The 23,803-nt window shown below is 40.9% G+C and overlaps 1 protein-coding gene and 1 long non-coding RNA gene across 3 annotated transcripts in view; one reads left to right on the forward strand and one right to left on the reverse strand.

The window, feature by feature from the left end:
* Positions 1–22,189, forward strand: MAU2 (MAU2 sister chromatid cohesion factor). The gene is made up of 19 exons (XM_039515527.1): positions 1–69; positions 1,091–1,108; positions 1,373–1,438; positions 2,152–2,247; positions 3,955–4,049; positions 5,346–5,373; positions 5,950–6,105; positions 6,325–6,516; positions 7,637–7,727; positions 8,421–8,524; positions 9,837–9,914; positions 10,569–10,634; positions 11,345–11,428; positions 12,489–12,538; positions 12,802–12,879; positions 13,384–13,495; positions 14,694–14,784; positions 19,927–20,054; positions 21,691–22,189. Exons 1-19 carry the CDS (start codon positions 34–36, stop codon positions 21,763–21,765), a joined length of 1,644 nt encoding a protein of 547 aa, XP_039371461.1. The 5' UTR covers positions 1–33; the 3' UTR covers positions 21,766–22,189.
* LOC120391637 overlaps positions 19,862–23,803 on the reverse strand; it is a 14,052-nt gene continuing 10,110 nt past the window's right edge. For both annotated transcript variants that reach the window (XR_005591421.1, XR_005591420.1), the window contains exons 2-4: positions 22,492–22,618; positions 22,181–22,392; positions 19,862–20,196 (exon numbers count right to left, since the gene is read on the reverse strand). This is a non-coding gene — a long non-coding RNA (uncharacterized LOC120391637). The remainder of the gene's footprint in view (positions 20,197–22,180; positions 22,393–22,491; positions 22,619–23,803) is intronic.

The following is a 23,803-nucleotide window of genomic DNA, read 5'->3' on the forward strand; positions in this document are numbered from 1 at the left end:
CGGGGGGAAGGGGAGTGAAGAACAACATTTCCCATGAGCCTGTTCGCGGGGAACAGGCCCTTCTCGGAAGTGAGTACTGCTCCCCGGCGTCCGCGCGCGCGGGATTTGCTCTGAGTTCTCGCGTGACCTATGCGCGCCGGGGCCGCCCTGGCCTGTGAGGCAGGCTACCGACTCCATCTCCCATGCGCCTTTGCGCGGGCAGCCGCTCCCGCCCCCGCGTTGTGGCGGCGGCCCTGAGATGGCGGCGGTAGCTGCGGGTGGTTCGGGCTCGGCGGCCGGGGCGGCCCCTCAGCAGCAGCAGCCGCCGCCGCAGCAGGCGGCGGGGGGCGCGGCGGGCTCGGGCTCCGGAGAGGCCGGCGGGGGCGGCGCTGGGGCCGGGGCTGGCTCGGGCGGCGGGGCCGGGCCCGGAGGCGGGGGCGAGTCGTGGTACCTGGCGCTGCTGGGCCTGGCCGAGCACTTCCGCACGTCGAGCCCGCCCAAGGTGCGGCTGTGCGTGCACTGCCTGCAGGCCGTGCTGCCCCGCAAGCCGCCAGCCCGCATGGAGGCCCGCACCCACCTGCAGCTGGGCTCCGTGCTCTACCACCACACCCGCAACGGGGACCAGGCCCGCGGGCACCTCGAGAAGGCGGTGAGCGGCGGCGGCGGCGCAGGCCTGGGGTAGCGGGCCCCAGAGGAGGCAGTGAGTGGGGGGGGCTGGGGGTGGACACTTGGGGCAGGAGAGTGGGGTCCTGCAGGGTGCTTACGGGTGGAGGCTGACCGCCACTCACCACAGCTCTCCCTGCACTGGTGACCAGCTCCCTGAATGGGAGTCAGGCTGCTCTCCCCGTCTCTGCCCCAGCCAGCTCGTGACTTGGTGCCCTACTGAGCAGGGGGGCAGGCTGGTGTGGAGATGTTTTGGGTGGACAGAGCGAAAGGTTTCATGCCATGGAGGGAGCCCGTGCTGACTCCTTGATTGAGGCCCACAAGCCATGTTCTATTTACCAGAGAAATTGTAGAGTGAGAGAATGGGTGGCCGTGGGGCAGTTTCTTAAATTAACCCCTTAGTATTGTTGACCATGCACTAACTACTGTAATCTGTCTTCTCTTTCAGTGGTTGATATCACAACAGGTATCCTTTCCTGACCATCTGACCGTAGAACTTTAACAGCTGAAAAATCACTTTTATAGTCTGGATTTAATGTGAAATATTTTGGCAAACATAACTGGCCAGGGTGAATCTGTTCCATTATTTTGTAGGTAGTTCTCGCCAATTTCCAGACATGGGGCTTCTTTCTTAAATTTTTAAGCTTTGACTTGGCATATTGAGCATTGATTGGCGGATTAATACTTATTGCAACAAAGTTTAATATTTGCTTAACTCTGATGATGCTAGATTCCACAGTTTGAAGATGTTAAATTTGAAGCAGCAAGCCTTCTGTCTGAACTGTACTGTCAAGAGGTAAGTGTATTGAGGCTGCTCCTAAAAAATATGGTACTTTGCTGATCATAAATGCCCTGTCAAGGGATGAAGGGTTTTTGACAATTTACATATATATCTTTTTTTTGTATAGAACCACCACATGAGCACACATCAGTTACAACATACTCCTGATTATGGGTGATCTCTGTTGCAAAAAGCTTAATTTATAGTGAAGTAAAATGGAAGTTCCGAGGGGTTTCAATATATCACGTTATGCTGGTTGCAATTACTGTTACAATTAAGTTCTGTGATAAAATGAGTTTACTATCCTTACTTATTCCATTAGTCATGGAGGAAAAGACGGGCTAACTTTTTTGGAGTTGCCTGAGATACTTTTGTTATGTGCCTTAAATATTTTGGATTAGATTTACTAAAAGGCTTTTAAAAGGGGTCTTCATTTTTTTCAAGCAAGCCCATTTGTGTTCTCTAGTATGCATTTTTGTGCGTGTATGAAGGGTTATATGAGTGTGCAGATGGATTTATTTACTAATATTGTTCAGCACATCTTTAGAGGACTGCAAATTTGATTACTCATGTCAATGTTTGTTTTCAATTTTGTTTTCTTGCTTTAAGACTTTTAAATTGAGACCAAACCAGAATATCTTTCATTAAATCTCGCTGCTTTTAGTGCTGAAGATTCCTTATATAGGTTTGTTTTACTGTTGAATTTAAGGTACATATTTTTATTTCAGAATTCAGTTGATGCAGCAAAGCCTTTGTTGCGTAAAGCCATCCAGATTTCACAGCAGACTCCGTACTGGCACTGTAGACTACTTTTTCAGCTTGCCGTAAGTATTGTTCAGGTGACTTATAAAGCTGCATAAAAGGACTATGAAAATGGCAGGAAGAAAGTATAATGCACTTGTAAATTTCTAGATTTTTGCAAAGAGGAGAGAATACTTCTGTATTACTGCAGACACAGCAAGGCTTGGGTGTCTGTCTCTTGATAAAGTGGCTGGGACTAGTGGATAGACTGAATTATCGAGTGTGCTTCATGTTGTACTATTGCGATAGACTTCAAATGGAGTCTAATAGAGGCCTCCTTGCCTGCATAAGTGATGATGTGGCTGGCGGAGAAGGGAGGGTGGGATCCTCAGGATTTTATCAGGGACACGGAATCCTGAGAAAAGGTGGAAGAATCCCCTTCAGAATGTACATAAAATAGAAACCTCCCCATAAAGCCTGACTGGATAGAATAGTGAGTTTCCTACCTGAGGATGGTGTGATAGAAGTCTGGGTTCCACTGTTTTCCACTTCTCCTAACATCCACAGCAGAACTGGGTTAGAAAAAGAACAATCTTGGAATTAGGTTTGCTTGACATCTTGTCCTTACTTTTGTTGTCCATGTGTTCAGAGAATACTTCTTAACCTATCTATAGGGTATCCCAGCCTGTTAAGATTAGGAGCACATCATATCATCCAAAGCGTTTACAGGCAAACTAAGCAGTGAGAGAGGCAGGTCATTCTCTCTGCTGGACCTGTACAGTCAAGAGAGCACTGTTCAGCAATATCTCTTCCAAGATGTGCCTTTTCTCAGCAGCCTGTTAGATATGCAGAATACAGTGAAGGCTGTTTGATAAGAATTGAGGGAATTGTTCTTTAGAGGCACTTTCTTTCAAAGGGAGCTTGCCAAACTATTCTCTTGAAGGATGTGTTAACATTCACCTTTACTCTTCTTCCCCGTTCTGTATAGGCTCAAGCAAATAGCAACAACTTATTTCCTTGAAAATGACTCATCTGTGTAATTTGAGTTGAGATTTTGAGAGCCTTGCACTTCTGTCAATTAAGGGACACATGTTTACCTATCAGTGAGTTGTATGTGTACTTATAGGAAGCTTAACCTCCAGTTATAGTCTGTGTTTCTGTGAAGGATTCTTCTTACAACCCCCAAATATGTTGCTGGTATTGTGACATGTTTCTTTCTAGCTTCTTTCTGATCAAAAGGCCTGAATTCTTTATTCTGTTATACATTTCACTGAGATGAATTGGCTTTCTGGCTGGAGATTGGGAAAATTCCAATTTCAAAAACTAAGGATACATCACAAAAAAACCTACCCCATTCTTCTTCCCTGGCCTGGAGCATTGAATATCAGGTGGTGCTCACTGACTTTATGATAGTGCCTTCCCTGCCAAAGGAACCACTGCTATTGACGGTACGTTAGGTTTAGATTAGGCTATATGTAGAATAGACCACCTCTACTTTATAGTAACTTGGATAAGTGTAAAAAAAAAAAATGTTTTGAAGGGGATTTTCTCTGAAATGTTGAAGACTTTTTTTCAGAAGAGGAATAGGAAAGGTTTCCTGAAAAGGCCTTCTGTTGTGTAAAGAACTCCTATTAAGCAGTTGTATCAAATTTTAATTTCATAACAAAATATCCAATTATTGTAATAGGAGTATGTACCTAGAGCAAAAAAGAGAAAAAACAAACCCATAACTGGAAGTTTGAGTCATTAAAAATGCTAGCTTGAAAACTAACTTTTTTTTTTCTCTTCAGCAACTTCACACACTTGAAAAAGATTTGGTATCTGCATGTGACCTTCTAGGAGTTGGAGCAGAATATGCCCGGGTAGTAGGATCAGAATATACCAGGTATGTTTCCTTCACCTACCTCTTCTAATTTATTCTAATTTACATAGAGACACTGGTTGCAAATGAGCTTCTGTAAATCCATCATAATCAAACCAGTACTTCTCATGTATTCTCTCTCTCTCTCTCAAATCTGAGTCTCTTGCCCATCCAAGGCTCCTTTTAGCAGAAAACAAACACCAGCACTCTGCACCAAAGCAGAGCCTTATTCTTAAACAGAACTTTGTTTGCCTTCCTCATCTACTCAAATCTTTCCAACATGTAGGCTTTAGCCTTTGGCTCCCCTGCAGATGGGGACCTTTCAAGGCCTAGATACAGACCTAAAGCCTCAGACTCTTTAATTCCCCGGCACTGTGATTTGGGCTCCTTTTTCCAACTTTAAACTTGCCATCGTCTTCTAGCTCTGGCATGGCCCTTATTGCGCTTTGAGTGGAGCCCCGGAGATGGAGGACAATGGGTGTTTTCTATGGTTTGGTTCATAAACAGCAAAAGTTTGATTAAACCCTCTTCTCCCATCCCACATATTGTCTTATAATTTACCTTATGTTGTGTCTTTTACGTCAAAAGTACTCTAAAGTCTGTGCTGCCACCACTGGGGTGGCCGCACCCAGCCAGTGACACAACATGCTGCACAGTGATGAGGGAGGACAAAATTTGGCCAAGGACACCTGTGCTCTGATAAATAGGAGCATGGAATGATGGAAAGATCTCATTTCAAAGGCCCTCACACGATAGATTGCATGGACTTCATTTACCATGAAAGGGTGGAGTTGGATCTACTAGACCAGGGATAGGCAACCTATGGCACACGTGCCAAAGGGAGCACGCAAGCTGATTTTCAGTGGCACTCACACTGCCCAGGTCCTGGCCACCGGTCTGGAGGGCTCTGTATTTTAATTTAATTTTAAATGAAGCGTCTTAAATATTTTTAAAAAACCTTATTTACTTTACATCCATCAATAGTTTAGTTATATATTATAGACTTATAGAAAGAAACCTTCTAAAAACGTTAAAATGTATACAGGCACGTGAAACTTTAAATTAGAGTGAATAAATGAAGACTTGGCACACCACTTCTGAAAGGTTGCCAACCCCTGTACTAGACTTTTGACCCAGCGACCTAGGGAGTCTTAGCATTATAAGTGTGATGCTTATACCAATAGCTTATTTCCTCTGGCCTGGTGTAGTCCGTGCTGAAAAGATCTGCAGCAGTCTCTTACCTTGAGTTTTCTCTCATGAGTGTATCTTGTTCAGTGTTGTACCTTCTTAGAGCTGTGACACGGTTTTGTTTTATTTCAGGGCACTGTTTCTGCTAAGTAAAGGGATGGTAAGTTGGATATATTTAAGTGTAACAAAAGTTAATACTATTACTTCAGTTCATACACTTTTTATAGGGACGAAATAAGGCTATTGGTCTTGAAATTGTCTGGTTTGAATGTGTGTTGTGTGCCTTCCTTGTGCCAAGCATATTCTGCTTCATTTCCGTAAGCAAGCACGATGTTTGAAATGCACCTGAAATCTGCCCTTTGGCATGCAGGATTTTTATGTAGTTCAATGTCTTGCCTGCTCATAATACACAAGTATAATACACATAACACACAAGTAATTTCATGAAGAAATCAAGCACCGTTAGGTAGGCATATCTCAGATTAGCGAAGTTGATTATAATCTGCGAAGAAGCCCTTTTGTGATGCAAGATAAAAGGTCCAGTAACATATAATGACCAATTCTTTTTTTAAAAAGGGTGCCTTTAAAGTTAACATCTTAAGGCTACATTTAGGGACTTAAATAAATCACACTCAACGTTCAAAAGGGAAGAGCACTCAACAGCTTCGACTCAGCTTCACTGAGCATTTAAGCTGTTGGTTCTGCACTGTTTATACACGTAATGCTTTTCTTATAGCTTCTTCTAATGGAACGGAAACTGCAGGAAGTGCACCCGCTCCTTACTTTGTGCGGACAGATAGTTGAAAACTGGCAAGGAAATCCCATCCAGAAAGAATCATTGCGGGTATTCTTCTTGGTGCTGCAGGTGACTCATTACCTGGATGCTGGGCAGGTATGTGATGATTCTGCAAAGTTACATGTTTGGGAATCAGGGAAAGTTTCCTGTCAAAAAGGCTGTGGTGTGTTGTGAAATTACTGCATCAGCTTAAAGTAGACTAAACCCTTTAAGGCAAGGACTGTTAACTGGTTGGCATGTTTACTGAACTATATACATATTCAGGTGTTGTCCCAGATGGCATGACCTGTGTCTGATATGAATCAACTTTCACAGGTGAAAAGTGTGAAACCATGTCTGAAGCAGCTGCAGCAGTGCATTCAGACCATATCGACTCTTCATGACGATGAAATTCTACCCAGCAACCCAGCAGATCTCTTTCACTGGCTGCCGAAGGAGCACATGTGTGTGCTGGTCTACCTGGTGAGAAGCTTTGTTTTACTTGAGCGGACATTGTTAACTGATGAGGTATGGGATAAATGTGCTCATTTCATGTCAGGATGGACCTTGTATCCAGAGTATGATCCAGTGTACAAGCACTTTAATTCTTTAAATGGTTGTGGATTTTGCCATTGTTATGTATGGACTGAATGCACAGTACAGAGCAAAGAGTTTTTACTTCTGCCCTCCTACATGTACATAGTTCGTCTTATCTAATGCTTGACCCTTGCTCTCCACAGGGATCAAAAAGATGCAGTTCATCCTGTAAGTTCAAACTTACTGAGGTCAGAGTATGGTGACTTACATGGCTTAAAACAACCAGCAGATGGCAAACATGGTCTGAAAGAATTGGCTAGGAGAGTTTGCCATTCTGCGCCCTGTTGTAGTGTGTTTTAAATAGTGTTTTTTAATGCAATAGCCTTTTGCTTCTAGAAACCAGAGTGGTCACAAGTAAGCATGAATCTGGTACTCTCGAATTTAGTTCCTAGTGGTCCAAGTCACCACATGGTAAGCTGCAGTTGGCAATCAAGGTCTTTTAAATAGCAGTGGGTGTCCTATATTGTGGGAGACTCAGCTTGGAAGAGCAGTTAATTTACATGGAAGTTTAATAATCTATGGAGTTTTGCTCTAGAAAGTGACTTTGTAAAGATGGCATCATGATCATTGTGTTAATTTCCAGATCGATCATCCCTGCCAACTAAACCTGGGATCTGAAAGTCGCGCTGTTTTTTTCTAGCTTGTCCATAATCACCGGTAATAAAGGTTTTTCAGGCTCCGTGTTGCTTTGTTGTACTTCTACCATTAGCTTCAAATTCTGCTCTGTGACACCTGTGCAACTTTTTATTCCCCTCAGTCATGGCAGCATTTAAAGGAGTTGTACAAGAAGCCCTGAAAATTAAACCTAATTAACAATGGCATCGTTACATGAGCCAAGTAGAATCCAGTTCATTCTCCTAGAGCTATGTTGGTTCTTCATGACTGACAGTGGCAGAAGCTTATTTTTTTAACAAAGCAAGGAGATATGACTCCATGTGCCTGAAAATACTTAACTAGACTAGATTTCAGTTTGATGATTTAAATTGTTTTGACTTCAGTTCTGGAGTGTGGCATTAGACTTTCAGATCCTCTTTCTTATGTTCTGTGGCAGGTGACGGTGATGCATTCCATGCAAGCAGGATACCTAGAGAAGGCACAAAAGTACACAGACAAAGCACTCATGCAGCTAGAAAAGCTAAAAAGTAAGTATGGGGGTTAAAACTTTTGATGAGTTGCAAGGCACCTTTATCTGGTGCTAACATAAAAATACCAAAAAATGCAGTCTGCCTGCAAGAACAGGCACCTCTAATGCTATTGATCTGTTCAGGGTTACTTCCATAAGTATTTGTATGAGGATTTACTGCTCAGCTGTAAGAATTTTGCTCTGGTCTGAAAGTTGGTTTCTTAAGATCTGAGTCCAGAACAGGAATTCTTTCCCCTACATAATTACTGGTTAGCCTGCTGAGTTATGGGAGTACAAAAAGATTAATTTATCAGTTCCTAGCAGTTTTTAAACTGCTTTGTGGAATCTTGGCTATCCAAAACTCTGGACTATTCAAGATCTAACTTATTGGAAGCAAAGTCATGATCCCCAGGGGTTCAGCTAAGTGAACCTTGGATTGCCATTCTTCCCTGATAAAAGGACAATTCTCCTTTTAAAAATAGGCTCACTTCCCCAGTGGCAACTGAAACAGTAGGTCGGAGCAAGCTGGCTTCTCCATTGCCACATAGTTCATACAGACTTCTGCTCAGAAGTCTTCGTGCTGAAGTTATGTTGAACTGTTGGCATGAGGGAAGCTAGCTTTGTAGTAGTTATATGGGGCCTAGGCTGTGGGGTTAGGATGTTATAGTGCTATATAACTTTATTTCCTGAACTACCCTTGCTTCCCTCTTAGTGTTGGATTGCAGTCCTATTTTGTCATCTTTCCAAGTTATTTTGTTGGAACATATTATCATGTGTCGGCTTGTAACGGGGCACAAAGCTACAGCACTGCAGGAGGTAAAACTGTCTTTCCATGCTCATTTAATCTTTTGAATATTCATGAATAATTGCAATAAACGTTAGTTTAAAAATATGGAAATTTAATTTCCAAATAACATGTTCAGACTCTCGCTGGAATCCCAATAGTCTCAGTGTAACTACTAACATGCATAACAGTGTCTGGGAATCCTTAAGATGACAAGGTTCTTAAGCCTTGAAATTAAGCTCCCATCCATACTTCATTTGAGAGCACTTCAGAGATTTTACTCACAGGGTTTTAAAATAGTATAGATTGCTAATGGCCAGAACTGAGTTCCAGATACTTTTCCCTCATCCTCTTTTCTGTCATTCTTAACTCAAACCCATAACTAGAGTTGTCTTCAACTCTTCTTTCCCTTACTTCCACATAGTGTCGACCATGGGGCACTTCAACCTGTGCATATATAAGATCCAACTGTTTCTTTCTACCCATACAGCTAAAACTGTCATCCAGGCTCTCCTCTCCATCCTGATAGTTCATAAAAAATGCAGTTGAAGATTAATTTTCCTTGTTTGTTCCTCTGATCATGTCATCCCCCTTTTGAATCCTTCCACCGGTTCCCCATTCTTTATTTGACTCAAGCTCAGGCATATTGCACTGACTTTCCCAGCCCTTCCCTACTTTTCTTTGTCTTATTATGTCACCACCTCCTTCTCCCCTCTGATGATAATACTGGTCTCAGCTTCCATTTTGTCCAGTCCTCCCCCAAATGTCTGCATTGTCTTCCATTCCATCCCTTATTTATGAAACATGCTTTCTGAATTGGTCCACTGACCTTTCAAATCGTTTAACACTGCCTACCACAGTGCTTAGAAGAAATTAGCCAAGTAATAGTGCCTAAATAAAGGAGTAGTTGGTGATAGTTCGTGGGTGTTTTGTTTTTGTTTTTTTAAACCCTTTGAATAGTTTGTCCCACTTTTCCATCTTTCGCCTGTTGCATGTTGTCTTGGATTGTGAGCTCTTCAGGATAGGACCCATGACTTCATGTGGGTGGATAGTGCCCAGCACATGATAGAATCTACCAAAAAGCAAATAATTCTGAAAACTAACTGGTGCGCACATCCCAGTATGGGGATGAGCATATACACACTGTATGTAAGGCTTAGCTTGCAGTGTGTCTGGTCTTTGTTTTAAAGGTGCAAGGCATAGCTTAACTTAATCTTGAGCAAAGCACAGCAATAAGCTGAATGGCTCTTACAGTTCAGGCAGTTGGGAAGTGGGGGCAGGCTCAGCCTAGATGTAATAAAGAAATAATTGGTTTAATCTTTTACAATATTTTTTTTCTAACAGATCTCACAAGTCTGTCAACTCTGCCAGCAATCTCCCAGACTGTTTTCTAATCATGCTGCGCAGCTACATACTCTCCTAGTGAGTACACACTATTACTCTTGAATTTTGGCCTATACATGGCACCATACCTAGAGTTCCACCTTAATTATTACAGATAACTGTTATAGTGATGCAAACCTCAGCCAGTTTTTTGGACTTGCAGCAAGCAAGATCATTTAATCATTTTCTAGAAATCTTGTGAATTGCCTTAATCTGTCTTTTAAGCAAACACCAAGCATTTTGTAATAGCCATAGAACTGTTAACTATTTAAACTCTTCTCCTTTAAAAACATAGCACATTTAAGTCTGGGAGCTTTGCAAGTGAACATCCACAAGGTATATTGTATGCTTTAGGGAATCCAGTTTGGTAACAGAATAAGCTTCAGATGATTCATTGTATGTAGAATTTGTATTTTTAATGTTATATGAAACAAATAGATTCTAAGAAGAAATGAACGTTACAATAATGTGATGAGAAGTTGGCAGTAGAGGAATTATTTGATCTTCTTAAATGAACCAAACAAAACTGAGGCTTGGTGGTGTCTGGCATAACACATTAAATTGTTTTCCTGTTAATGCCTCATAACATCAGGATTTAGTGGATCAAACTTGTGACAATCTCCTTTACTTGCAGAATTGCAATTTTGCTACAGTTACTAGAATGCATAGTCTAAAACACACTTTCTTTTACAGGGGCTTTACTGCATTTCTGTTAATTGCATGGACAATGCAGAAGCACAATTTACTACAGCATTGCGGGTAAGATTTAATGCTAAAACTACTTGCTGTAGCTCTATTAAATGTAGAGGTGGGCACAGAATACTTACCTTCAATTTCTCTAGGGTCTAAGTAACCTTTTAGAAGTGGCCATGGGTATTGCTTTACATCTCCTTGGGTAAGGCAAAGCTATCTTACCCAGTGAAACATCTGAATGGATCATTCCTCTATTCCTGTTGAGATGGGGAGGATTAAGATTTGGGGGTGGGGGCGCAGAGCCTGAGTGCTTTAATATTATCATTTGTGCTCGCAACAATCTCTCTTTACTAGAATGTGGCGATATCAGAGGGCACTGTGCTCAAAGGGCTGGCCTAGCAGTTCTGTCTTACCCAAACTGAGAGCACTTTAATATGAAGAGACATAAGAGAAACTAAGATGAAACAGCAAATTCTTAAGGAGCTTGGAATAATGAAACACAACAAAAAAGCCTCATCACAGGAATGTGTTGTTTAAATGCTGCCTGTCATGTATTTTGCTTTAGAGACTTTTACAGACTGCTGTTGGGTTTAACATTTATTAGCTTCTCAGAAATGAGTTCTGTGTATGAATGCACTTTTGAGTGTCTAGATGGCTTGGATCTTCTAGGCTGGGCTATATCTTTGTCTTGTGAGGGCTGTAAACATGTTGCTTAGTAACTAATACCACTCCAGCAATTTCTGGTTTTAGTTTGTGTTTTATATTCTTCTATTTAGCTCACCACACATCAGGAATTGTGGGCATTTATTGTGACAAACCTGGCCAGTGTGTACATCAGGGAAGGCAACAGACATCAAGAGGTATGTGTCTGGCTGCTTCTGATCTGTGGCTTTACAAGGTGCATATTTGCAAGAGGAAAAAAATTTAGGACAGCGCTTTGCTTATTCATTCTTGGTGTGCTTTGCCGGGCAACCACCCATCTGATCAAAGTAGTGTCATTTATTAATAATAATATTTACAGGTGTGTGAGGGTATGAGTTGGCCCAGTGCAGACCATTAAAGGACACGAGCATTTTGGATCCTACAGAGAGGAGTGATTTAGATGTCTGAGCACAGCAGTGGGAGTCAGGAACTTGAGTCCTAATCTCAGGCCGGTCAGTGACTCCCTCTGTGATCTTGAGCCAGTCCCTTAATTTGTCCATTTTAGTTTCCATCTGTATCTAAGAGCAATATCTACATGGAGTTTAATGAGAATTAATTAAATGATGGTGAAGTGTTTGGAAATAGACATTTGCAGGTGTTAATTGTTACCCACAGAGGACTGATGAACCAACCCTCTTTCCAAAGAAGTTTACATCAACTGTCAAGTATTTATCATTTGTACAGTAGCATTTGGGTTCTTTAGCAACTTTTCAGAAACAATACTTTCAAATGTTATGCTAAGTCTTTTGTGGACAAATGGTACATTGTCAATTTGAACAAGCAAAAGTATGAAGCATGTTAAAAAGGGAAGCTTGGAGAATGAAAATTAGTCAACTTAATTTTTGGCTAGTGTCAGGTTCTGGTTCTTGTTAGTTAGCAAGATGATTCAGCTTTTGGATTTCAAGCACTCCAGTCATATGTTTCCATTAAAAGTCTTTCCAGTTAAATTTGAAGTTTCATGCTAACACTTACAAAGTTAAAAAAAAAATGTTCTTTATAAACCTGATTTTTAGGGCCAATATTGAGCTGATGGTACCCTTCCAATGTTGGAATTTTCCATCCTGTGTTCTAGCCAGTAACAGCAAATGCTTGCTATGTTTTTTGTATAACTTGTGGCATTCTGCTTTATGTACTGCTCCCATTAAAACTTTTACATCCCATACTGTAAGCTAATATTTGTTAAACAATTTTTTTTCCATTTCTGTTTCTTGACTACAGCTTTACAGTTTATTGGAAAGGATAAATCCAGACCACAACTTCCCTGTAAGGTAAGGATTCTGGATATCTTCTAAATGCTGTTTTTGTAAGGGTGTTTTTGCCTTGTAAAATTCTTAAAATAAAAAAAAGCATAGCATGAAAAGCAAGTGATGAGCTTTGATGTCAAGGGGTGCTTACAGTTTTTTCAATCATTGGCGCAAAGAATTATGCTTTGATTATGAAATGTTGGAAAATAAATTCCTAGAATGTATCCTGTATCACGCATCTAATGATTGTAAAACTCCTGGATTTAAGTTTATTGCTTTGTCCCCAGCTCTCACTGTCTCCGAGCAGCTGCTTTCTACATCCGAGGACTGTTCTCCTTCTTCCAAGGAAGATACAATGAAGCAAAGTGAGTGCAAAGTCAGTGCTATTTGGAAGGAGTGAGCGAAAGGGAAAAATGAGACCTCTTCCAGGCCTACCAGAATCCTTCCCTTGAATTTGGCCAGGCTGATTTAATACTTGCTGTTTGTCTAAATAGGATTGACAAACAGTTTAGGGGAATTCCCCTTTAGATTTTCTTCTCTACAGCTTTGAATTCCTAGTAATGACAATATCTCACACTGTTCATTGGTAGATCTCAAAAGTGCTTTACATATGTCTGTATTATAATCCCTGTTTTACAGATAGGGACACTGAGGCACACAGAGGGGAAGTAACATGCGCCAGGTGTCGCAACCAGCCGGTGTCAGAGCTGGGAGTAGATCTTAGGTGTCTCAAGTCCCACTATTTGCCTCTTGACTTCCACAGTTAGTCTTTCAGTTCTGGGTTATGGTTATGACATGTTTGTTACATATTAGAAGGAAAGGAGAATGTTTTATAGAATGTTTATTTTATTTTTGTTGTGTTTTGGTAGACGATTTTTGCGAGAGACACTGAAAATGTCAAATGCAGAAGACTTGAACCGATTAACAGCGTGTTCTCTTGTACTCCTGGGTCATATATTCTACGTGCTAGGGAATCACAGGGTAAGCCTTTACAGTCTTTAGTATTACTACTGAGACCCTTGTTTTACTTGCTGTTTGCCAAAAAAAATCAGTGGGTTTTGTAAAACTACTCTGTTTTAAGAGTTCCATACATAGCAGTATCCTACCTAAAGTGGGCAACGTATTGACTTTTCAATTTGTGATTTGCATGTTTAATGGTACATTGACAAAGCAGTGACATTTGCAATCTATTTCAGAAGATTGTATTTTTGTAATGTTTAAAATCACTTGAAAAGAGGATCAAAGTAGAGGAGAAATGGTTTAAACTGGATTGTTTTGGAAAGGATTCTGAATTCAGATCCTCATGTTTTTTTATTTTTTTTTTAATCCTCATGCTGTGGCAAGCTGATGCATGCCACAGCATGTTTTCCCTGATGTGCCCAGTAGAAGTACTCTAATTCCTATTGTGTTGAAAGATCCTAGACCACTTTAGACTATATTTTAGGGGTTACCGTCCTACCTCAGAAACATAGCCATTTCCTGGATTGGAACATATGGCAGACATTCTGTGGTTATCAAAGTTGTTTCAATTTCAGCAATAACTTAATATTTGTAATTATTGGCGATTCATGTATTGAAACAAAATCCTTAATAGGTCACTTGCTTTAAAGTTACTTGTCTTAATTGGCCCCTTATATAGTGTAGCTCTTCTTTACATCTGCCATCTCTGTCCTCCTTTGCTTTTCTTATGCAGTAGGGAGCAGTAAACTTTAATTCTGAACTTCCTATATATACTCTGTCAATCTTTCATACACATAATGTATAGACTGTGTGTTCAGGTGTTTGTACTCTCTTCTAAATAAATCCTGATATCTGGTGCTTGGATTTAGTTTGCTGCAGCAGATCCAGTAACTGATGAAATAACAAAACTGGAGTTATAGAGGAATTATAATCTCACATGAGATTGGTTCTAATAGCTCAGGAGTGACACTGACTGCCATGTTACTGCATAGGTGAAAATTGCCCTTAGTAGATCTTAACTAATACACGAGAACAGTGTTGGATTAAGCGTTAACTAGATATTCTATCTGGCGGTGGATATCTTCGGGGGAGAGCTGAGGGGCTGTGAGCATTCCATTGTGACACTTGTTATATAAATTTTATGGGACAGTTTTATATATTTAAGAAAAATGTCTGCGGCTACAAAGAGTGTTTGACCTTAATATGCATTCTTGACTAGGAAAGTAATAACATGGTGGTACCAGCCATGCAACTTGCTAGCAAGATCCCAGACATGTCTGTGCAACTATGGTCTTCAGCTCTGCTGCGAGGTAAGTTAGTCAAAGTGTTGCTCCTATATGTTTGTATACAAGACAAGTAGCAAGTTGAGTTCTCAGGACTGGGGAGAAGGGAAAGACCATGCTTTTCGGTTCTAATGCTTACCAAGAAGCTAGTGGCATAAACATCTTATGTACTCAGTTTTTTTAGGAGTGCGTGTGTGTCGAAGATAAGAAATGTTAATTTTCTGACCAGATATGCTCATATTTAAAGTGTGTGGAAATCAAGTGCTTCTTCCAGAGAAGCTCTGCAGGAGAAGCTGGTGGTCAGTCACCTGAATGTCAAAAATCCTGACTATCAGTCTTGCTGTGCAGCAACTCACATATGCTAATGTAGCCTCTCCTTTGCAGCTGTGCACACTTGATGCCCTGATTTTGAGCAGAATGATCTTGGCTAAGATTTTCAAAAGGGACAGGTTGATTTTGAATGTCTAACTTGCCACCTTAAAGGGGCTTGACTTTCAGAAAGGTCTGAGAACCATCCTCTGAAAATCAGCTCCACATAGTGTCTCCAAGTGGGCACCCAAAATCACTAGTCACTTTTTAAATCTTGGTCTTTGGTGTATCATTGGAAGCCTGTAATTTTTAAGAAACTTTTCTCCCACTTTTTCAGACTATTGCACTAGCTCCTAACTGTTCCCACTATCAGCCAACTTGTATGCTGATCTTATTTGCCCAGAAATAACATCACCTGTTAGTCACTAAAGAGGTGCGATTCCCAGAGGAGAAAAAGATCAGGATACATTGGCTGACAGTGGGGACAGTTATGAACTGGTGCAGCACAGTCTGAAGAAGAGGGGGGAAATGTTTGAGCGGCTTTTCAGTGCCTGATAGCAGAAGTGGTAGTCTCAAATCTTAATGTCACCTTTTCTAGTTCAGCATTGGGGTGCAAGGTGAAAGAAAGGAAAGTAAATTAAACCAGGAGGGAGAGATGGTGGTCAAGTGGGAAAACAAAAAAGTAAACCCCAAGAAAATACCAGATGGATGCTACTGGCTGTTCCAGGAGCCTATTGAATCTTTAACCTTGATACCAGCCCCAGATTTTTTGGATGCCGAGGTCATCCCTGCATGTTTTGCTACAGCAGTAGAATCACTAACACCTGCAGTTCATAATATCTCTTCATGAACATCTTGCAAAAGGGGTGGGAGAGAATCTTGTATTGCTCTCTAGCAATCCCATGTGGCTAGCACAAGAGCAGCGTTAAATTAATCCAGAGAGAGGTTGATCTAGTTCTTGACTAGAAAAGCAGGTTAGCCTGCTGCGAGGGTGAATGAATAGGCAGGATTCTAGAGGATGTTTTCTCCTTGTATGTAGTTGATTCTCTCACAGAGTATCCCTTTTTCAACATTATTCTCTGTGCTTCACCCTGTCCTGTGTCCTGGATACTGCAAGCATTGATTGTTTCAGTTCATAGTTTCTGCTGCTGTCAGAGCATTCATAAATAGGGCAGGGGAGACTGTTATACCACATCATACATAATTATCATTTAATTTGACTCCCACAAGACCCAGGATGCTTTGTACAAATGTTCACTAGTTTCTTGGCAGACAGTGTTAATGCTACAGTTGACTTACCCTGCAGCTTCAATTTAATATAGTCGTGTTACTACAAAAACTGTGCTGCACATTAAGCTCTGCAGGCAAGAAAGGCCAGACTCACATTCTCGTGTTTTCCTGCTGCTTTGGTTAATGTCTTCTGTGCAATTGTATGTGAGTGTCGCTCTTGTGCGAGGCGTGTTGATAGCCCTGGAGACCGACACCTTCAATTTATCCACAGTCCGGGTGCAATATAAGCTTCCCCCACTCTGGCCCATCAGTGTGCCTTATTCAGGCCTTGGAGAGACCTCGAGTGGAGAGGGGAACTCTGTCTCAATGGCTATTACCTGCTGGGACTGCCTAGAAGAGGTCCACTTTTTCTTGATGTGGATACTTGTCCATTAGTAACTAGCCTGTGACCCACTAATTTACTGCAAATAGATTGCTGAACAGTCAGCCATGTGATAGTAGCATTTTTTCAGTCACTAGTCACCTGGATTCAGATTTTCCTCTTTTTGCAGTCCTTGTATGTGGTTACAGGTCTTTCATAAAGTTTCTTTCAAGGAAATGGCAGTCACCTTGAAATAGATTAAAGCTCTTCAGTAATGGGGGATGACAGCACCATACACATGGACAGTTTGTGGAATTGCTCATACTGAAAAAACAGCCCTGGGTTAGTACACTAGAATGTGACAAAATATTTAGGAGTCAAATCAGTATGATGGCAAAATATACCACACAGAGGCTCTTTATCTTGGCACTGTCATCCTGGTAGTATATATATATTTTTTTAACAATTAAGATGTCTAAGGGAGAGCTTGATTTCTAATAAGTATCGTATTCACTGCGGGATAACACTGCTTCAGGTTTCTGATAATAGAAGATATAAACATTCTTCTTTTTGCTTAACTGAAGATTCATTATGCATAATGATAGCTGCCTATTTAGCCCAGGTTTCCCTTTGGACCACAAAAAAATGCAACTTTACTTCATAAATTCCTCCTGTGTTCACTTCTTAGAATTGCTGATGAAAAAGCACTTGGCTACTAGTCACTGAGAGTACCCTGGCAAAATGGACGTATTAAGGGCAGATTGGCACCCTTAAGAGCTGTCCCTTCAGAGCATTTTGAAACTTCACACTACTACTAACACTGCAGCGCTCCTGCCTACCTTTGACCTTTTTCTACATCTCTTCCTACTTGCTCAGCTTGTCTAGCACGGGCCTCCTCGTCATCACTTTTCATGATGTTCCCTCTGTTTGGGGTGAGAGCCTTCTTCACTGCAGTTCCTTACAACACAGCTGTTCCCAATGCATTTCTGGGCCTCAGTGATTCTTCATCTGTCTTCAATTTGCATTTGAAAACTTACATTTTTCTCTTGTGAACACAGATTCAGTTAACTTCAGCTGTATTTTAACTTTGGAGGTTGAATATGGTTTAGCTGAAACTGCCTATTGAAATACTATACTGAGAACCCATATTGTGTGTGCACCAACTTCCATCCTGCTTAAGAGTTGTCATAGTGATAAGAATTTTCTGTATAAACGGAGATATTTAGCGTTGAAACAAAGTTCTTCAGTCACCCAATATTAGAGCAGCCTGCAAAATCAAATGGATTGTGTATGCTGGTTGAGGGAGAGACTGGCAAGCATCTTTGGCAGAAACTGATCTTGGGAAAGGCAGACTCCAAAGTGGGTAATGCCTGGGATGTGAAGTGAAGGCAGCTATGACTGCTTTCCCCAAGCAGTGCCAACAAGAGGCTAATGACAGATGCGGAGAGAGACAAAGCTACTAGAAGGGGCACTAGGCACCGTGACTCCTGTATGCAAAGTGCTATTGTCCCCCACCAGACAGCGCTTCGTAATGTGAGAGCGAGAATTGTGTTGTGAGGCTCTTTTGGCGCAAATCTGAACTAAAAAGGGATGGACTAGTTTAAATGAGCAAACGTTACATAGGGTGAGACTGATGCCAAGTTTCAGCCGGTAGTGAATTAAAACAGTGCAGTTTTAAAGCTCCATAAAATGTGGGTTTTGTAATAGCAAATTATAACTCAACTTCTATTAAAATCAGCACTACTGTCAGGTGAATATAATTCCTTGTAATTACCAAGACATGCAGTCACACACTTTTTTCCCAATAGGTGGCACTGTAAACTAGACACACTGTCAAAGGCTGACAACAAGCAGGTGTTTTCTGTTCAAGTAAAAATTACTGGTCCTTGTGGAGCTACTGGTGTATTGTCCAGAGAGGTTGAAAATAAAAAGAGAATAAATGTTGAGAGGAGCACAAATAAAAGTTTTGAAACAGGGAAAGATGACAGACTGTTCAGCAAAAGTGACACTTTCTCCTCCCCTCTCATTGTGCAGAATAGAACAGTGCAATAGTGGAGAATGTGAGATGTGGCTGGTGTAACAGCATCAAGTATTTTAGGCATATTTTGTTAAATATTCTATCAGATAAAAAATATTTAAGATTAATCTGCCCTCAGATGCAAGTGTGCAGTTCCTACTGAAGGGAGGGAGTACCCTATGAGGGTAGAAGTTAGCACCAAATGTAACTTTTGGCCGTTTTGGTCCAGTTCTGCCTGATCTTGCCTTTCCATTAAGTAGCTGAGGTAAAAGCACTTGGAGTACATCTTGTCATGGTCGTTATCACAGAGTCCTTTAGAATGAGTTGTAGACTATAAGAAAAGTAAATGTTTGTTATGAAGGGCCATCGGTTGCACTCACCTTTCCGTCTGAACGATCTACCAGCTATCGCTGCAGGTATCACCCAGTGTTATCAGGATTGAAAGGGGGAGTGTTTTCTATCTTTTCAGTTTGTTTACTTTGTGCAGTACACAGAACTTAGGCTGGAAGCCTTGGGAGTTAAGTGTCAAACTCCCACTGAATGGTGGTAGAATTTAAGAGCCTAATTCCCCTGGATCCCTTTGAAAATTCCAGGCTTTGGCCTGGTCTACACTAAAAGTTAGGTCCACCCAGCTACATCACTCATGGGTATGAAAAATCCATACCCCTGAGTGACATAGTTAAGCTGATCTAATCTCCAGTGTAAGCAGTGCTAGGTAAACGAAGAATTCTTTTTTCAACCTAGCTACTGCCTCTCGGGGAGGTGTTTACCTCTGCTGACAGGAGAGCCCTTCCCGCGTAGGTAGTGTGAACACTGAAGCGCTAAGGCAGTGCTGCCATAGTGGTGCCACTGCAGTATTTCTAGTGTAGACTAACCCTGTGTCATTATTTTCATTGTTCTCCCTTGCTGAAAATAACTTTATAAACATCCCTAGTGTAGCAGAAACACCTTTAAACTTCTCTGAGAAGTTGTTATAAAAGTATCCGAGCATACTATCGAAAGGGCAGACTTTTTGGGGGGAGATAATCAATTAAAAAAACTTTGGATTCAGTGTCCCTTGAAAATGACTTTTTTTAATATAAAGTAAGAGACAGGAAGGAAGTTCCACGTGGGGCTACACAAGTGATCTCTTCCTCCAGCCAAAAAAAAGGGGCATTCTTAAGCAATTAAAAAATGCCATGTGCCTGAACTGTCAGCCATTTAATCTCTCTTAGTACAAAAATGTGACACTCTCCACTTTTTTCTCTTTCAGATCTGAACAAAGCCTGTGGAAACGCAATGGATGCTCATGAGGCTGCACAGATGCATCAGAACTTTTCACAGCAGCTTCTTCAGGATCATATTGAAGCTTGTAGTCTTCCAGAACACAACCTAATTACGGTAGGTAGTCTTCATCTTTCACAGTGCGGTGCGTGTAAAGCAACACACTGATCTCTTCTCTCAGCTGCTACCCTTTTCCCCAACACACAAGTATCTCAGTAAGTCGCCAAACTTCAGGCTGCTTCCTAATATTTATAATGGACTGATAACAGAAAAGAGAAATGGAGATCAATTTAATGAGTTAACTTTTGTACAGGCTGTTAGATTGGTGATGTCTTTATTTCTCAAGTGTACTTTTCCCTGAGTGTCACATGATTATTTATTGCATGAGCAAAGTGTTTTTTGTAACCCATCAGCTGGTTCATTTTAGTTACAGTTCTTGCTTTCAAAAGCAAGAAACCACTTATGTTCTGGATATGTTATTAGGTTATGGTAGTGCACCCAGATCTTCAATCTGAGAGTGATATTGTCTTGTACATTGCAAGAAATATCCACTACTGTTGACATTTCTGCCATGTTTAGCTTTTCTGTGCCTAAATAGAAATGTCTTTGGGTAGCTAGTCTAGGTTTTGGTTTAATTTCACATTTTGTATCTATACAGACATTGTCATAAACTGTTTTTTTTGTTTTTGTTTTTACCCCTTTGAATGTGCTAATCTTCTGAAGCCACTTAGATTCACTTCTAACAGAACTAAATACAGTGTCTGAATTTGGAATCCAGAGAATTACCTTAACCTCTGACCCCTAACTTTGACTGTATCAGTGTCAAAATGTTCTGACACTCAAATTGTTTTGAAGAGGTAAAGAAGTCAATCCATTTTTTTTAATTATTAATAATTTAAATGTCTTAACTTTCTGGGGACCAAATGAGAGGGAGAATGGAAAGAAATCATCTAATTGCTTTGTCTGCAGTAGGTCCCGTTAGAGATTTCCCAGGGGTGAGAATGCTTGAGATATAACCTCTTGTTTACAAAGATGCCCACAGCAACTGTGTGATTTCCAGGAGCATGTGTATAAAACCTGCAATCCCAGAGGACAGATTTCAGTGATAGTGCTGTGCTAATGACTTCAGTTTGATGTCGACCTGCATTGCTGAGCTTTTCATAATCCATGTTCTGATTGCATAGGCTAGATAGTGTGGATTGGAAAAATGTATATTACAAAAATTAGTTTTCTGTCTCAGCAGACTTTTTGTAAAATGTAAAACACCCAAATGTATTAAGATGGGTGAGGAACAGGCCTTTATTGAATTTAATTGTAGCTTGAACATTTTAATGCACTTGTATAGACAAACTCAACTTGGAGCTCTATCCATCAAATCTGTACTTGTGTGAGTGGTTTCAGGATTGGACCTTCACATTCTTACAGGAAGGAACAGGATATATGCATTCACTCAGCAGCTTGTCAGTCCTAGGTCAAATGAAGTAAGAGACCAATGTCTGAAATTAAATTGAACCCAGGAATGACTGGCAGTTTGAATAGTAGCATTTTGTTTCTGTGGTGTTTTCTAGTAATGGACTCCTGGCTGATAAAAATCAAACATTATCGTTCTCAACTAATTTTGATGCCCTGACTGTTATTATCTCAATGTAGTAAATATTATATGGCCCAGTCTTCATTTCTGACCTTGCTGTGATTTTTTTCCCCCCTCCCATGTAGTGAATATGGGTTTTTCATATTGTATGTTGTCTTTCAGTGGACAGATGGACCCCCTCCTGTACAGTTCCAGGCTCAGAATGGACCCACCACCAGCCTGGCCAGTCTCCTGTGAAAGAGAAACTACCAGGAGGACAATGCTTAAAAATGTAGCCAAAAAAAAGGGGGAAAATCCAGAACATTTTCCCAAAAACTTTTCTGCAAAGAAGAAAAAGCAAATTCCTCTTCTAGCAAGGGCCTCGTAGGAAATGGATTGATAATCACATAATGTACATTTCATAGACTTACAAAGCGGGAAGGGCATTTTAAGCTGCTTTTATGTAGCCTGTGTGAACATACAGCTAGTTTGTGTGTATACTCACAATCTGGTTTTAACTTGTTTTCCTCTTGTCCAGAATTAAGGTTTAGACAAAGAGGAACACTTGTTCCTTAAAGTGGTTAGATGTTTGTTTTTTAAAAGGACAATACCAGAAAATGAAGAATGTATTGAGATTGGAACAATGATCATAATCTAAATATTTAAACCCTACCTGAAATGACGCGTGTCTGCTTTTATTGTTTTCTGTGCTCTCCACTCCCTGGGAATAATTGGATAGAATCATGACTAGCCATAGGTTACAACAAGCTTCAGAAGTTGGTTCATGAAGTGGCATCCTTTCTTCTTCTGTATCAAGGCTTTGAGAGTGCCAACAGTATTAGAATCCCATAATGAAGGTAAAAATTAGCTCATTTACTAGTTAAACTGTTGAAGAGAGAAGCAAAACAAAGTGTGTGGTTTAGGGTAAACATTCCTCAAATCTGACATGAATAGAAGAGGCTTACAACAGAATAACACATGCACCTGGGAAACCTTGCATTTCCAAATGATTTTCCATCTGCTGGGCAACTTTTCTGTTTTGTACCTCAAATTTTGGAACCCTGCTGCTGTGAAGTTACTGTGTTTCTCTGTCTGTGTGCTGTCCAGCTGCCTACCAAAATAGGAAAGATGTGGTCACAACTCAGTCATTTCCATTTTGCAGAATAGAGTTTGGCAGTTGTTACTTCTGTGGAGCAGTGTCCACAGCTTATAGTGGGGATTCCAACATGTTGAGTGCAGAATGGTGTAAAGGTCATCAGACAGGGTTAAATATGTTTCCCCTTTTTGAAACATATTTAACTCTGCATATTTCATAAGAAAAATACTTATTGTTGAGATTTCTAATCAAATGAGTACTGCTGCTATTCCAGTAATACCTGTAGGTTTTTTAAAGAAATGTTAATCTTATGTTTGGGGCAACTTTCCTGCTAGGCTCAACAATTTTTAGGTCAGAGTGTGTTTGAAACTTGTCTCTTGGGGTGGTGGTTCTCCTATTTAGCAATCCTGGTATCTGCTTGATTGCATATTACTTGCCTTCTAGAAATCAGTCTACTACTTGACCATTGAGTGATATATGTATTTTTTTTAAATGGGACAAAAATCTGTTTTGTCCATGTAACGGTGGGGTTTTGTGATCCTTCTGCTTGCTGTACTGCAGCTGTTTAACCTCTGTTCTCAGAGCTGTGCTGATGCACAAGCCATGGTAATTTTAGGCTTCATTGGATGCACAGTAGGGGGAAGATGGTTGTCTACAGAACTGATAGGGGGAGATGCTTCAATTTCAGGCCTGCAGAGCAGTAATGGATGCAGCATAAACTTAGGTTTTTTTCCAGAACTCAGGCGATAACAGCATCTTTGTGAGCTGACAGGACTTTATGGGTACTTTTTATGCAAATAAGCATCCCTTGTTTCTCATAGTTATACAAATAGAAACTCTTCCACAACATTTGTGATAGTGTCTCTTCTTTTAAATCAACACAATCTCCAGTGAATGTTTTTTGCCCAGACTGGAATGCCATTCTTGTACCCAAGAAGGGTTGTGCCAGTTAATCGCGAGGAACGCTACCTAGAGTATACTTTGCGGAGTTCCTTTGAATTATATCACTGACACTTAGGACAGTGCAGCATTCCCATGAAGGGTCCCAGATTGACAGCTCTGGGGACAGAAATCCTCTCTCCTCATAAGACAGCTTTGGCAGCAGCACTGCAAGCTTGCATCACAGTACCATTGTGGCCTCAGTTCTCAACAGGTGGATTCTGTTGCTGGCCTCTGATGGGACTGCCAGTAAATGTGCCA

Source organism: Mauremys reevesii, linkage group 26 (genome assembly GCF_016161935.1).
Source record: "Mauremys reevesii isolate NIE-2019 linkage group 26, ASM1616193v1, whole genome shotgun sequence".
Taxonomy (NCBI): Eukaryota; Metazoa; Chordata; order Testudines; family Geoemydidae; genus Mauremys; species Mauremys reevesii.

Coding starts and splice junctions, on each gene's coding strand:
- MAU2 (XM_039515527.1), top strand. CDS start 34: ATGAGCCTGTTCGCGGGGAACAGGCCCTTCTCGGAA. Junction 7,728..8,420: donor GCAGCTAGAAAAGCTAAAAA/GTAAGTATGGGG, acceptor CTTCCCTCTTAG/TGTTGGATTGCAGTCCTATT. Junction 20,055..21,690: donor CAGAACACAACCTAATTACG/GTAGGTAGTCTT, acceptor GTTGTCTTTCAG/TGGACAGATGGACCCCCTCC.